At 49.8% G+C, this 15261-nt stretch overlaps 2 protein-coding genes across 6 annotated transcripts in view; one reads left to right on the top strand and one right to left on the bottom strand.

Moving 5' to 3' along the window:
• The window catches only part of LOC119510209 (prosaposin), a 33941-nt gene extending 21173 nt beyond the window's left edge, over positions 1 to 12768 (top strand). Inside the window, exons 5-15 of one of the 3 annotated variants that reach the window (XM_037804413.1) lie at positions 689 to 889; positions 1814 to 1957; positions 3338 to 3394; positions 5492 to 5497; positions 7346 to 7477; positions 8893 to 8988; positions 9322 to 9508; positions 9598 to 9755; positions 10098 to 10178; positions 10452 to 10559; positions 11627 to 12768. In XM_037804413.1, coding sequence (XP_037660341.1) covers positions 689 to 889; positions 1814 to 1957; positions 3338 to 3394; positions 5492 to 5497; positions 7346 to 7477; positions 8893 to 8988; positions 9322 to 9508; positions 9598 to 9755; positions 10098 to 10178; positions 10452 to 10559; positions 11627 to 11662 — 1206 coding nt within the window. In that variant the 3' untranslated portion in view covers positions 11663 to 12768. Of the gene's footprint in view, positions 1 to 688; positions 890 to 1813; positions 1958 to 3337; positions 3395 to 5488; positions 5498 to 7345; positions 7478 to 8892; positions 8989 to 9321; positions 9509 to 9597; positions 9756 to 10097; positions 10179 to 10451; positions 10560 to 11626 lie in introns of all 3 variants that reach the window. The other 2 variants (XM_037804412.1, XM_037804414.1) reach the window with 2 other exon arrangements.
• Positions 12769 to 13160: 392 nt separating this feature from the next.
• The window catches only part of CDH23 (cadherin related 23), a 401997-nt gene continuing 399896 nt past the window's right edge, over positions 13161 to 15261 (bottom strand). For 2 of the 3 annotated variants that reach the window (XM_037804406.1, XM_037804409.1), the window contains one exon: positions 13161 to 14131. In XM_037804406.1, the coding sequence (XP_037660334.1) occupies positions 13805 to 14131 (327 nt within the window). In that variant the 3' untranslated portion in view covers positions 13161 to 13804. Of the gene's footprint in view, positions 14132 to 15127; positions 15233 to 15261 lie in introns of all 3 variants that reach the window. The other variant, XM_037804411.1, reaches the window with a different exon arrangement.

Here is a 15261-nt window from a genome sequence, read left to right as displayed (position 1 = left end):
AGGATTCCAAGGGCAGCGGGGTCACCCTCAGAGGTTTTTAAAGAGGGGAGTGAAAAGTCACATGAGTGATGTGTGTTTGGTCCCACTGATTTGGAGTTGCAAAAGGGTAGGCTGGCAGGACGATCAGGAGGTTGTCGGACGGTGAGCGAGACCTGATGGAGACAGTGGAGACGGAAATCAGCAAATTCTGTTTTGGACCTGCTGATGGAGGAGAGGGAAGAATTTTCAAGGTTTCTGACTGGAACCGTGAGGGAAGATGGGTGATGGCGGGGCTGTTTGCTAAGATGGAGATGGAGTTGGGAAGTAGCAGGTTGTCAGGGTGGAATTTGAATATTAGTTATGGATGTAAGTTTGTGGTACCCGTCAGGTGGGTATGTGGATGTGAGTCAGGGTAAGAGATGTCAACTCAGGAGCCGTCAGTGTATGGAGGTATTTAAAACCAGTGGATTCTTTCCCAGGACAGCTGATCCCTCCCCCCACCCTACCCCTCATCCCCACCCAAATCAGGCATGTTGGAAGAAGAGCTGATTGGGAGTGGAGATGAAATTTTTTATTCCTTCTCAGGTACACTGAGCAGAAAAAAGTTTTATTTCTTGGGTTTAAAGAAAGGGACTAACTCCAAGGAAAGAGGTGGCTTGCTTCATTTCTCTGGGAAGAGGATTTTCACCTGGACTTCTTTCCCCTCCAGAGCCGCCCCGGGGAGGTGTGCTCCGCTCTCAATCTCTGTGAGTCTCTTCAGAAGCACCTGGCAGAGCTGAATCACCAGAAGCAGCTGGAGTCCAATAACATCCCGGAAGTGGACTTGTCCGAGGTGGTGGCCCCCTTCATGACCAACATCCCCCTCCTCCTGTACCCGCAGAATGGGCCCCGCAGTAAGCCCCAGCCCAAGGTAAGCCTGGGCCCTGGAGGGCTTGGTGCTGAGGCCTGAAAGGGGCAGGGGAGACCTCCTGGAGTTGTGTATGTGGTCGGGGGACTCACCCCTTCGTTCTCTGCCATGGGCCAGGCTTCTAGTAGTTGTGCTGTGGAGAGTCTAAAGAATGGGAGATTTAGGATGCAAAGATTTTCCCGAGCCCCAGTTGATTTTAAACCTGTATAATTTTAAAGCCTTGTAAAAGCACATTAGGAACTGTTCTAGTTTGCTAATGCTGCAGGATACAAAACAGCAGAGATGGGTTGGCTTTTATAAAAAGGGGGTCTATTTGGCTACACAGTTACAGTCTTAAGGCCTTAAAGTATCCAAGGTAACACATCAGTAATCGGGACCTTCACTGGAGGATGGCCAGTGGCGACCGGAAAACCTCTTTTAGCTGGGAAGGCACGTGGCTGGCGTCTGCTCCAAAGTTCTGGTTTCAAAATGGCTTCCTCCCAGGACATTCCTCTCTAGCAAGCTTGCTCCTCTTCAAAACATCACTCACAGCTGCACTCAGTTCTTTTTCTTTGAGTCAGCTCATTTATATGGCTCCACTGATCAAGGCCCACCCTAAATGGGTGGGGCCACGCCTCCATGTAAATATCCCGTCAGTTATCATCTACAGTTGGGTGGGGCGCATCTCCATGTAAACAAACCTAATCCAAACTTTCCAACTTAATCCCCACTATTATGTCTGCCCCACAAGATTGCATCAAAGAATATGGCTTTTTCTAGGGGACATAATACATTCAAACCGGCACAGGAACTGTTTAGTAAGTCAGCCCCCCACCCTCACCCCCAGTGATGTGGTCATGATCTCTAAGGACATTTTCCTAGGCATTTGAATCCTCTTAGTTGCCATAGGAATATGCAGTATTTATAACCTGAACCCCATCTCTGCAGGCTGGTGGGGATGTCTGCCAGGACTGCATTCAGATGGTGACCGACATCCAGAATGCTGTAAGGACCAACGCCACCTTCGTTGAGGCCTTGGTGGCCCATGCCAAGGAGCAGTGTGACCGCCTGGGGCCTGGCCTGGCCGACATGGTAAGCCTGATCTCATCACACACACACACTGGAGAGTGTTCTGGGCCAAGGAGTGGGGCTCTGGAGACTGTAGCTCATCAATTCCCAGAGTGCTCATCTAATTGCTTTTAAGGAGAGATGGGTCAAACAACTCCCTTTTCCTTTTTCCAAAAAGCAGCCAGAGTAGGCTGTGGGTGCTTAAAATACTTTGTTGGTTAATTGAACCTGATATGCAACAAAATTCTTGGGGCAAAAATAGTGGAAAAAACTACTTTTGTGAAACCTTTTTCCCCTCAGTCACCACATGTATTGGGAACACATTAGAACCACTTACAGCCCTGCTGTTGAGACTGGTAGTTTTGCATGAGACTCGGATGCATAATTTTAAGTGGGCATGTGGGTGTGTTGTCTGCAGCAAGCAGGGTGATGTTCATGGCAGGCTGGTGGGAGGTTCACCTGGGAAGCCTTCATTACTTGGGCCCAGACTCATTTTGTTAGTACCTTTCATGGTTTCATTTCTGGGAGCCTTGTCACATTAACCACACTTAAGTTGACCACACTTAGGAGACTGATGCATCAATCCAAAATGTCAGCTTAGTACTTGACAACTGAAAAGCTTGGATGTAGGAGGTCAGTTGTAATAACTCCTTGGGTCTGGGATCTAGAGCTGACTGTTTCATGTCTTTCCTAGTGGGAACAGCTGGCTCCAGGAGCTAAGGTTTCCTCTGTAATGACACACTCTAGGAATGTTGTGTCACAGTAGCATTCAGTTTATCCTGAAAACCTGGGTGTCTTTTAGTCTCATCAAAGTATCTTTGTGTATCGCTGTTCTAATAGGTTTCTCCAGTTTTGACCCTCTCTGAGGGCTCTCATATCACCCTTAGTCTTTTCACTGGAAGGTACCCCAAATATGACAAGAAGTATTTTATGAGGTTCTCCTGAAAATACATTTGTATGAAAATAGGAAGTTTTGAAAATCATTATTGCTTGGTTCTTCTGGGTTAAACTTTTTAATCCTGACCAAGAATGTGTCAGGGGATTTGACGAGTAATCTTGGGTTCTTAAGCACTGTATCTTGTAGCCACATTCACTGTAAGTTGCTACTGAGTAGTTGTAACAGGTTTGGGCCATAAAATAAGGCAGATTGGAGGATATATCTCTTAAGATCCCCTTAAGTGGCCTTGAAAATATTTTCAAAACACCTACTGCACATATTTACCTATGATAAGTTACAGAATAACCAGATTGTCATTTTTACCTTATGCAAACTGCTTAGAGCAGACATTTTACAGTCCCATTCTTGGAAACTTATTTGGTCTCCAGTTGACCCAGTTGGAAATGCTGGGGTTTGGGGTGCATTTTTGCAGTAAATAGTTTAACAACTTGTTTCTTTCTCCACAGTGCAAAAACTATATCAACCAGTATTCTGAAATCGCTGTCCAAATGATGATGCACATGGTAGGTGGCAGGAGAAAGCCCTTATCAGCACTGTTCTTTGTTTCACACTTTGCACCTCCCAGGAATTTTGAAAATTATGGCTTAGCTCCCCTTTTTACCTCAGGGTACTGAATTGCACCAAAGTGAGTTCTCTTTGACCAACAGACTCTCCACTGGCAATCTCAGGAGCTCCCCTTTCCGAGGGGAAAGGCTGAAGCAGCTCGACCCCCCCAGGGACTGCCGGGACAGCTTCCTGGCAGTTTGTTTGCCTGTGCATATGTGAGCTGACCATCAGAAGCCTAGAATCTGGCTTTAACCTGGGGACCCACAGAAAGTTTGCTCTGTAGCAAAGTCAGGCTTGAGATTTGCTGTGTCACAGCCTGAGTCCTGGGGGGCAGAGCACCCTGCCTTCCAGAGCTCATCCTGTGCACTGCAGCAGTATTAGCTATAGCGCTGCTTGAGCTCATAACTCCCATGCTTGCTTCCAATGTATCCAGGTGGTTCCATTTATTCATTATCAGAGGTAGAAAATATGGATCATGCTCTTACATTTCCTTCCTTGTGGGAAAGTAGAAAACAGAAAACAGCAAGGTAGTCTGAAGGCATCCCTACACTGGGAAAGTGCACTAGCTTCCTTAGATCAAGGTGACATCCTTGAAATGATGATGCACTTGTCCTGAACCATCTAGCTTGTCTCAGCAAAATCTTATGTCGGAAGTTCCTGAAGCTGAGGGGTGTGGGATTTATTTGTCCCTGTCATAGTCCTAGAGCTGGTTCTGTAACCTAGGGGTCAGCCAACTATGGCTCACTACATGTTTTTGTAAAGTTTTATTGGAACACAACCATGCCCACTCATTTAGGTTTATCGTGCACATTAGTTGCAACAGAGACCTCATGGCCTGCAAAGCCCAAGATATTCACGATCTGGCTCTTTGCAGAAAAAGTGTGACCCCTGGTCTAACCACTGAAGTAATCCATCCATGCACAAGAGTTTGAGACTATTCATCCACATCTTGCCTTGTTCTAAAAGCATTTAAAAGCAGCTTAACAAAGATATGGATCTAAAGTAGGTAAACATAAGCCTTTGATGCAGCTTAGTTACTTCCTTATAGCTAACTTGAAAATATTTTTCTCATTAAAAGTTATACTGTGTAGAAATTTTTGGAAAATATGAGTACTACTTCCCAAAGCAAAAATCATTTGAGGTTTTTGAAAAACATAAGTAGGGTCATATTATATATACGTCTTTATATTTTATAGCTTGTATTTTTTGCCTAAAAATATGTTGGTTATTAAATATTTTTAAACAAACCATTTTTAATGGGCTGTATAATATTTCACTCTGTGGTTAGAACATCATTTCTATAATCAACCCCCCTGAGCTGGATGTTTAGGTTGTTTTGTCCTTGGAATAAAAAGCATGAATGAACATCCTTCTAGTCAAATATATACGCATACCCCTGTTTTTTCATTAATACAGATAACTGAAGCTGGAATTGGTGAATTAAAGGGCAAGCCAAAATTTAAGACTGTTGATAAAATGTTGGGTCATCCTTCCTGGCTGCCATTTGGGCCACTAGGGCCAGATTGCCAGGAGGCCCAGGGTGGTGAGGAGTCTGTGGTTCAGGATGTGTGATCCCTCTGGGTGTGTTTATTGAATTATAACATGTGCCCCTTATTTGTGCAGCCCCGTGTCTCCGTTTTGTTGCTGCTCAGTAACCTGTGGGAAAGCCTTTTGAGTCTGGCAGGGTTAAGCCTCTTGAGGATGGAGACTGCTTCATCAAATGGCATTTTTTGGGGAGCTGAGACCTGCAGCCCGGTGTTTTGAAAATGACTTGCTGTGTCAGGGATGTGGGGACAGGGCACACGAGCGGAGCAGTGTGGTCCCTCCCTGAGGGCCAGAGTAGCTTTCAGGCCCCTGGAGACACAAAAGTAAGAGCAGGGGGGTTGCTGATGTCTGACTGCAAGGGTGTTTTCCCTAAGCTTCTTTGTGACATCCTTATACCTGGTTAACTGCTTGATTGTTATTTTTATTTTTCTTAACTATTGTGTCCTTTCCTTTCTCTTATTTTCACCTCCGATCTCCTGTTTTTTTTTTTTTTTTGTTCTCAACAGCAGGATCAGGTATGTGATGGGGAATTGGCTTGAAGTAGTGGTCTACTGCTTCTCTTAGTTATTTTTGCTAATCTTGTTTTGTATGGTGTGACCAGCTCTGACAGATACAAGGAGTGAGTGGGAAAGGCAGGGTTTTCCTCAGTAGGTGGGGGAGAACTTCACCTCTCCCCTGTGCTTCAGAACATTAGGTGTTGGGGGTGGGGGTGGGGGTCCCATCTCATCAAGGCGCTCTGGTCAGAATCAGTGCACGACACACCCGTATGCAGGCCACCAGCATGACAGAGGGAACGGAGCCAGGAGAAGCCCTGGAGGCGCTGGGCATCCTCGAATGCAGGCCTGACTTCCGGGGGCCCCTTGTGTCTGTCATGACGCGATTGATAACTGCATGTCTTTAGTCCTGTTCTGTTTCTCATAACCCCAGAAATGCTTCTGCTGCTTGAGCAAATAATTTGCAATCAGTGAGCAGACAGTTCCCCTGCCTGTTGGATCCAGAGAGTGGAAATAATCTCTTGATTGTGGCTTCTGTCCCTCTGGGTGATGGGTACCACGGGATCTGGAACCAGTCGGACCACTTGATAAACCCAGCCCGCGGTGGCGTGACACAGAAACCGGGCCCCCCACCGACCATGCTCGATCCTTCGTTTAATTAGTGCTTAATCAGAGCCGCAGGGCCACTCTGAGCCAGTGTCCTTTTGGGACCATACTGATTAGAGTTAAAAATTATTCAAAGGTATTTTGAGGTCTGAAGAGAGAGGACCTTGGCTGAGATACTGGAATTCCTCCTTGGGCCTCTTCAAGGGGTTAGAACAATGCTGATTCTGAATCTTACCTTTTTTTCTAGAAAGCTTACTGTATCTTCCCCATTCTGATTTTTTTTTTTCTTTTTCATTCTAAGATGTGTCACAATTCATGGTACTTGGATGTACTTTTCAGATTTGTCTGACCTTATATGATTTTAGAGCCTTCTGGATATTAAAACACGATGAACCATAGCCGTGGTCCAGCTTTCTTCCTTTTACAGGGCTTTTTTTTTTTTTTTAGCCATCCTGCTCCCACTGCTTTAGGGTTTGGTGGTGGGGCAGGCAAATGCCATCAGGCCCAGAGCTAATTGCTGGTTGTATTTGGTTGACAAAGTATACAAAGCATGTATACTTTCCTCTCTCCCTTGGCCATCATCATGGTCAAGATGCTGTTCCAACTAGCTAGTTCTCTGTGGCTTGGAGTCTGGCTGGTGAAAGGGAAGATCAGTTCGGGGACCTTGTGAATTGAAGTGATTCACCAGTTTGGGAGTACTGGGTTTTTGAGTACTGTGTGCTGTTGTGGACATAGAATGTGGTTTATTAAGAAGCCAACATTTCCCCTTAATGCATCATTTTAAAGGGTCCTGCCACAAAGGGATGGCATGGTTTTATTTCTAACAAATTTTGTTTTGGGCATAGATTATCCTCTTAAAAGCATTCATTAAAAGCTTACTTCCTCTTGTAGAAGGAACTAGCTCAATTGAGAAACAGGTTCTAGAGCAGACCAGGTCCTTGGGGATGTTCTAATGGCCTCTTAAAGGTACTGGGAGCTTGGCTTCCTTGGGATGTGCCCGGGTTGGAGCCGCAGACATGGTGGTTCTGTCTGATCTCTCTTCAGAGCTTTGCATGGCCTCTTCCTTCAGATGTAACTGAGATGTATGCTCTGGGTTTGGACACGAACCCCTCTAAGTTTAACATGGAATCTGTCCATCTAGTGGGAGTCAGCCTTGACGCTGGGACTAGGGTGCCCTCCAGCACCCCTGCCTTTGTAGAGAGAGGAGGGGTGGCGAGGGGAGGGGCACAGCCGCACCTGACTGGTTTTGTGTGCTCTCTGCAGCAACCCAAGGAGATCTGTGGGCTGACTGGGTTCTGTGAAGAGGTGAAGGAAATGCCCATGCAGACTCTAATTCCTGCCAAAGTAGCCACAGAGAACGTCATCCCTGCTCTGGAGCTGGTGGAGCCCATTAAGGTACCCAGGAGGTCCCCATAGAGCTGTCTTGCCCCATACTCCCTATCGTGTCATAGCTGATAAGTCACACATTTTTCCTGCCTGGATCCTAAAGGTAATGTTTGAGACCTCTAGTTTATGGCATTCTCCATTTGAAAGCAGCCCCCAGAGTTCTTAAAAATCTTTGATCCCCTTGGTTATAAACCCTAGTGCCCATGGGATCAAGTCTGCATTTCTCAGCCTGCCGCACATGATTTTTCAGTGTCTGGCTCCTACCTAACCTTTTCATATGTGCTTTCTGGGTTCTTCCCCACCTCCTTCCGTGTACTGTTTGTCCAGAGTAGAGTCTTCCCAGAACTACCCCCCTGTGTTTGTGTGGGAGCCTGTGTGGGACTGCTGCCTGCTGTTCATGTATATTGTGTTTCCCTAGCATGAGCTTAATTCATTTCACAAAAAAATTGTATTTGGCACAGATTTTGGGCCAGGCACTGTTCTAGAGGTTTAGGCCAGAGTGGTGAACACATGGTGTCCTTGTGCCCATGGGGCTCACACCCTCCCTATTCAGGGTCCTGGCTCACATGGTACATGTAGACACATCTTGTTCCAGAGCTCCCTCTCTCTGCACATGCAGAGGGTCTGGCCCACAGGAAGGGCCCTCGGATGGAGTCAGGGAAGCATGGCCACCTGCCTGTCTGCCCCAGCTTCCCTGCTGACCTAATCAATGGCCACAGTGCCTGAAGGACAGTTAGAGTTAGCCTCTGAAGCCATACTGGGTTCAGTTCAGTAACCAGTAGCCATGCATGACTACTTAAATTAAAATTAAATTAAGAATCGAGCTCCTTTGTTACACCGTTTCAAGTGCTTGAGAGAGACGTGGTACAGGTAGAGAATATATCCATCCCATTTTCCTAAAGTCCTGTTAAGTAGGGTTGCTTTATTAAAAGGAGGCTCTGGAAAAGTATTCTCAGTTGCTGTGAGACTTGGGAGATGCAGGAGCAGACCTGAAATGTGACTACAACTCTCATTTAAATAGCGTTAGAATCCTTCACTTTGTTCCAGCGTCCCCTCCCCCTCTGCCAAATGAGCATCGGATGGTAGTACAATTATAACAGATGCAGCTTCATGTGGGCAGCTCTTTGAGGTGGAAGGAGGCTGCTGGGGGGCTGTTTCTATCTCCTAAAGCACTCATTGTGGTGGTGTTTTGGAGGGCGAGCATGGGGAGGTGGTGGTGATAGGGACCAGGGAGGGGGGTGGGTCCCCCACTGAGCTGAACCTGAACAATTGGGAAGAAGCCACATTTCATTTTGAACTCAGTCAGCAGTGACCCTTTGTGTGACTCTGACCAGCTCACCTGCCCTGGCCTCTGGGTCCCCTCTTCTTTAGAGGCCCGAGGGCGAGGGTCTCAGCATTTAAGTGTTCTCCTACCCTTTCAACAGAAGGACCTGGTCCAGGTGAAGGCTGATATTTACTGTGAGGCGTGTGAGTACGTGGTGAAGGAGGTTGTCAAGCTGATCGACAGCAACAGGACTGAGGTGTGTGGATGTGGCTGTGCACCTCTCCTAGGGAGGCCCCTCTCCTGTTCCTGTGAGCCAAAATGTCCTAGTGGGAGAATCCAATGGAAGAGGCGCCTTTGGCTCCTGCTGGGGTTTAATACCAGCTTGGGGATGTGTATAACCATTTCCCCACCAGTGGACCCCTCTGGGCTAGGGGTGGGGATGGGGACCGCTTTGTCCCTACTTTAGTGTTTGGGGCAAGGAACAGCAGCAGCTTGCTCTTGACTGGTTTTGTATCATGTTGGTATTTTCAGACTCCCACCCCAGCCCAGCTCCCAGCTTCTCACTCAATCCTGTCTTCATGTGTTTCAGGAAGAAATAATCCACAGTTTTGAGAAGATGTGCTCAAAGTTGCCCACCTCCTTGTCTGACGAGTGCCAAGAGGTGGTAGACACTTACGGCCGTTCCATCCTGTCGCTCCTCCTGTTGGAGATAAGCCCTGAGCTGGTGTGCAACATGCTCCATCTCTGCTCCACCCAGGGGCTGCCGGCCCTGACGGGTGAGCTCAGGGTGCACTGTGGTGAGGATGGCCACCCCTGTTGGTCTGGAAGGGCCCTGCCGGCACTGAGCCTGTGCTTTCTTCTGTAGCACATGTGACTCGGCGGAAGGACGGCGGCTTCTGTGAGGTGTGCAAAAAGCTGGTTACTTACTTGGATCACAACCTGGAGAAGAACAGCACAAAGCAGGAGATCCTGGCTGCTTTAGAGAAAGGCTGCAGCTTACTGCCTGACCCTTACCAGAAGCAGGTGTGCCCTGGACTGCTTTAGGCCCCAGTGTCAGAGCCGAGCAGGGAATGTGCAAAGGCTGGGATAGGGTGGTTCATTGATTGTACTCTGATGGAAAACCAGCTACTCTGCCTCCAGGCATGGAGTCTTGTGAGGTTTTAAGTGCTCTGGCACAGCCAATAGGAGAAGATAACCTGAGAGCTAGTGAGGGCGGGGGTAGGGAGGGCGTGGTATCTTGGAAGGGAGGCCACAGGGCCCACGGGACTGGGAAAGTCAGGGACCCTTAAGCAGAGCATGTTCAGTCCCCCTCCGCTGTGCTTGGGCATGCTTAGACCTGCCCCGTATCCCTGTTTTATTTAACAGTGTGATCAGTTTGTGACCGAGTACGAGCCTGTGCTGCTGGAAGTGCTGGTGGAGGTGTTGGACCCTTCCTTTGTGTGCTTGGTAAGCCTCCCTGGGCGGGTGTGCATTCTCTTGGGCAGGTCTAATCTGTGAGATGCTGCATGGACCCTGCACAACAGGTTCCTCTGAGAGACTTGACCATGGGCAGAGTCTCTAGGGGACGAGTGTGTGAGAGCAAAGAAGTAGGGCCCTAGGCCCCCTTGCTTTACTCAGCACTGATTCTAGCTCCTAGAGGCTGATAATCTTAGTTTTGAAAAGGATTAGGTGGGCAAATCTAATTCTTCCCCCTTCCTTTGTCCTTTCTTCACCATATAGAAAATTGGGGCCTGCCCCTCTGCCCATAAGCCTCTTTTGGGGACTGAGAAGTGTGTGTGGGGCCCAAGCTACTGGTGCCAGAACTTGGAGACAGCAGCCCAGTGCAATGTAAGTAGCTCCGTGGCCTGTTCAATATGCCTGTCTTGTGAGTAGGGCAGCTCTGTGTTAGAACCCTGTCCTCTTGATCTTTGGCTTTGATAGGAACCTTAGTGATCAGCTCGGTAAAAAGACTGAGGCCGTGAATAGGGATTAGCCTTACCCATGGCCACCCAGCTAAGGTGTAGTAGCAAAGGTAGGCTGGTGGTACTCTTGGCTTTGGGGAGTCTAGGCTGGGGACGCTAGTTTGTCTACTTTCTTGCTTTTGTCTTCACTTCCATCATGAGTATCAGCTCTGCACTAGGTCACCCCCAGGGATTGCACAAGGCCTCTTGCCCTTGGGTCACATTTGCCCCGGCTGGAGCCTGGCCTGGATCTTCACTCCAAGGCCAAGCAGAGCTCTGCTTCAACGGCCCTGAGCATTGGCCTCTGCCCAGCAACTCCAGGGTGCTGAGGAGCTGTCTTGGATGGACAGCCACCCATTGGGTGGCTCATGCTGCTTTCCTGGGTAGGGAGGTTTGGACAGCCCTTGTTGCTTAATGTTCCTTTGTGCAACTTTCTCTTCCTCCCTGGGGTTCTTTGTGACTAGTGGTGGCCCGACTACCCGTGTAGGGGAGGTTGCATCATCTGAGTCGTGGGCCACTGTGGGGAGGGGCACAGAAGTCTTCCCCCCGCCAGGCCTAGTCCATCTGTGCCAGCATGGACAGTGGGGAGCTGGTTTCTGCTGCTGCCTGGGCAGTCGTGCCTGTGGGTCTGCTGGTGGGGGGTTCTGCCTCGGGGCCTTGTGCAGCCTACCCTGAAGGAGTTAGGAGCAGACCTGTGACCAGGTGAAGGGCTCCCAGGCCCTTCCTGCATGGGTGCTCTTCTACCAGGGACTCTCTTGCCTGTGAGTCCTCAAACCTCAGGCCACATGCTCCCAGGTTTTAAATGAGATACTGTCCTGGGTCTTCAGTATCTGGGGCATTTGGCTGACATAGGACAAGAAAATGGATCCGCTTTCTGGGTGCTCTGATACACTGATAGGCCTGGAATGGATTTTGTCATCTGAAGACTAAAACCAGTTTCCTCTCTCCTACCAGGCTGTTGAGCATTGCAAACGTCATGTGTGGAACTAGAAGGAACGTTCCATCTTGGAGAAGTCACAGCATGTTTTTCTACTTGTGTGTCTGGGGGACTTAATGCATAGAGCTCTTTGATTTTGTTTTAAAAATAGGCCCCTCCCCTCAACCTGTCTGTTGTCCCCTTATTGTAGCACTGCTGTCAGTGTGGGACCATGCCTCCCCCCCGCTGACATGGCCATTTTGATGTCTCTTTTTTCTTGGCTAGACAGGTAACGTACTGCCTTCTGGAGGTCTGTAACCTGCGCTTGCTTGGTGGTTACCTGGAGGAGGCGGAGAGAGCTTTTGATTCTGTCATGAGCCAGTGCTTCTTGACAGACGGCCATCCATCCTCTTGGTGGCTGGGGCCCTGTTCTGGGCCCTCTGAGGCCCCTGGCCACGCTGAGGGGGTCCCTCCCACTTCCTGGGCCTATTGACGTTTTCCCAAGAAGCAAAACAAAGGCAGTTTTATGTGAGAGATGCAAGCTAAGCTTTTCAAACACTGTAGTTCCTGCTGTATTGGCACAGAGGTTTTGGAAGATGCTGCTGGTGACTCAGGGGAAGTGGTTGAGGTGGAGGGTTGCTATCCCTGGGTCACCTCTTGATTTTGCTTTCCTGTGTCTTTTCCTTGTGATGCCTTGTTTGGGGGTCTGTGGGTTTGGGTGGGTGGGTGGTGGTGGGGAGTTTGTGGGAATGTCTCCTGTGGGCCTGGCTTGTGTGTGTGAGCCTGTGACAGTGGTGACCTCCTGTGTTCTGCATTCGTGTCTTTCCAGCTATTGAGGACCCTGTCACTAAAGGCCCACCATTGCTCTGGGCAGTCCCAGCAAGGCCTGTCTCGTAAATGCTCTTTGACCTTTCTTTTCAAATAGATGTGGATAACAAGCTCCTAAGCCTTGACTTCCTGTTAGAGGGGAGACAAGCCGAGGAGTGTGCTGGGTGTGGGGTGGGCACTCTCTGCGGCCTCGTCTGCTGCCTGCTTCCTCTGTTTGCCTCAGCTTCTGTTCTGTTTTTGGTTGCCAGGAGGTGGCAAGACATGCAGTTGCTATTAAGTGGACTTAGTGATTTGTTTTGTTTGTTTTGCACTAAAGTTTCTGTGATTTAACAATAAAGTTCCATCATCCAGATCTGGGCCCGAGTGCTTCTGTGACACCTCAGTCAGCTCCGAGGCTACAGTCCCTTCAGTGCCCTGCTGTCCCACAGCCCGCTTGGCCAGAGCAAACAAGCAAAGTGTGTACAAAAGTCAGCTCCCCCTGGTCTTCCCAGAGAGACCCAGGGCCAGCAGTCAGCCCTGCCCCAGGCCAGTTCTGCCCTGCTCACCCCCGGCCCAGCCCACTGTCCCCCAGGCCAGCCACACAGGTTGTTGACCAGAGCCAGAGTGTATTGTCAGTTCTTTGTGAGTCGCTTTGCTTTTTCAACAGACCATTCCAAAAGCTTTCAAGGAGGACCAGTTAAACACAACCAAGGGAAAATGAGGAATAAATTAATTTGAAAAAGGAATACACACAAACACTCTACATTCAAAACCCAAGGGAGCATCAGTCATTTCTCTTTATAAGCTGGGTACATTTGGGAAGCCAATGAAATGGGGAGGATGCTCTGTTTGCTGTCATGGACGTCCAGCCAGGGCTGTGGCAGGAAGGCAATGGGCCTTGAACTCATGGACGTCCAGCCAGGGCTGTGGCAGGAAGGCAGTGGGCCTTGAACTGAAGCTGAGTTGGGCTGGGCTGGGGCTGCCAGCTCTCAGCCTCCCTTCCCCAGGTGCTGAGCTCCTGCTCCATGGGGGGACAGAGATGTCCTTGTTTGTTGGGGCTAGAGAGGGCCAGGGACGAGGGCTTGGCCTCTGAACCCCACCTGAACTGAGTTGGTCATCCTGGGCCCCCAGTGTCCCTCCTTACCTCATCCTTAGATGCTTAGTATTTTTGTTTGGTTTTCTTAAAAAAATAACAAATTTTATGAAGATAGAGATCAGATGCTGAGAGCATCTGGTAAAGATGGAATCCATCTGAGCAGCTGGTGCAGGCCCCAGGGCCAACCTGAGGGTCGTGCACCCAGAGCCGGCCTGGCAGGGCCAGACATTGCTGGCCCTGCCCTGCCCCTGCTCGGGGAGGAGAGGGGCGCAGTGGGACAGGCTGCTCACGCCATCAAGGCTCCCCCCGCTAGTCATAGCTCGGTGATCTCCAGAGGGCTCTCCATGATCACGTCGCGGAGCTTGTGCAGAGGAGTGGACTTGGCAGACTCGGTGCGCGCGTTGCGCTCGAAAGCACTGGCCTCAGCGGCTGTCAGTGTCTCCAGCGAGCGGCCCAGGCCCTTCTGATCATCCTCGGGCAGGCTGTTGAGGTCGGTGGCCAGCAGCGTGCCTGAGCTGCCGTGCGCCACGTGGATCCCATCGGGCCCCTTGAACTCCATGGGCGGCTTGTGGCGGAAGCGCAGGCTGCCCTGACCCGGACTGAGGTCGCCCGGCTCCTCCTCCAGCTCCGTCTGGATCAGCTGTAAGAGGCAGGACCCCCCACCCCCACTCCAATGGCTCAGAGACCCCCACACGGCTGGGGGCATGCTTCAGGGGTGAGGCCCAGTCCCTGCTATGTCCCTGTTTCCTCCTGACCCTGCACAAGGAACCCCAGGGTCACACCACAGCAGGCCAGCCCAGCCTCTAGAAGTGTTTCTCAAACTGGGGCAGAAGGGAACCATGGGTCCTTAAGGTGCTGAAGAGGGGTTCTCGGGTATAGCTCCCTATGAGAATTGTTTTTATATTCATTTTGATAATCTAAAAATCATGCAGATGATAAAGTTTGGAAATAGGTAGTGGTGATGGTTGTAATTTCACTGAGTCAAACACTTAAAATGATTAAAACATCAGTTGTTTTAACCATTTTGTTTTGTTACCACATGCACACACACACACACACACACACACACACACACACACACACAACCAATTCTGCGATGAAGTTGTGTTATCTGAGTTTGTTACTAAGTTGACCTGAAGTAGGAGCAACTCGAACGCGTCCATGGGTGGAGCTGAAGGGGGTTAGCTGAGGGTGGTGGGGCCCACCAGTGGCACTTTTATCCAACCTGCGATCCTGCTCTAGCCAATCCTGGTGGGGAAGGTGGGCCCAGCTGGAGTTCTGGAGTTTCACATATAGTCTGGCTACTTGTTGATGTAACGATGCTCATGATCACTGCAGGCCAACCAGCAAGTGAAGGACTACTTGACCCTGACAGCCAGTTTTCTTAAAATGAAATCACTCCTCAAAGGTCTCTTCTTGGGGTTCCTCAAGTCTGAGAAACACTGCCTTCGGAGCCCACCTAGTCCCCTGAAAGCCCACTGCAGACCCCACTGACTTCCTGGACACCCCCACCCATTGCTGTCTTTGGTCCTGGCCGCTGAGCACCAGAGTCACCGAGAAGGGTGGCAGGAGAGCAAAAGACAGGGAGCATCCCCAGGGCGGGGCACGGCACACAGCTCCCGGCCCGCCCCGCTACCTCAGAGATGGAGGAGTGGCAGGAGGAGGCTTTTTGCACCATCCGCTGTGCAAAGAGCTTTTTGAGCCGCAGGTAATCCTCCAGGACCACCTTCAGCAGCGAACCCTAGGGGAGGGAAAGGGTTAACCCCCCAC

The sequence above is a fragment of the Choloepus didactylus genome, chromosome 15 (genome assembly GCF_015220235.1).
Source record: "Choloepus didactylus isolate mChoDid1 chromosome 15, mChoDid1.pri, whole genome shotgun sequence".
Classification (NCBI taxonomy): domain Eukaryota; kingdom Metazoa; phylum Chordata; class Mammalia; order Pilosa; family Megalonychidae; genus Choloepus; species Choloepus didactylus.
Note: the sequence above shows the minus strand (reverse complement) of the source record. Positions and strands in the feature narration are given on the sequence as shown.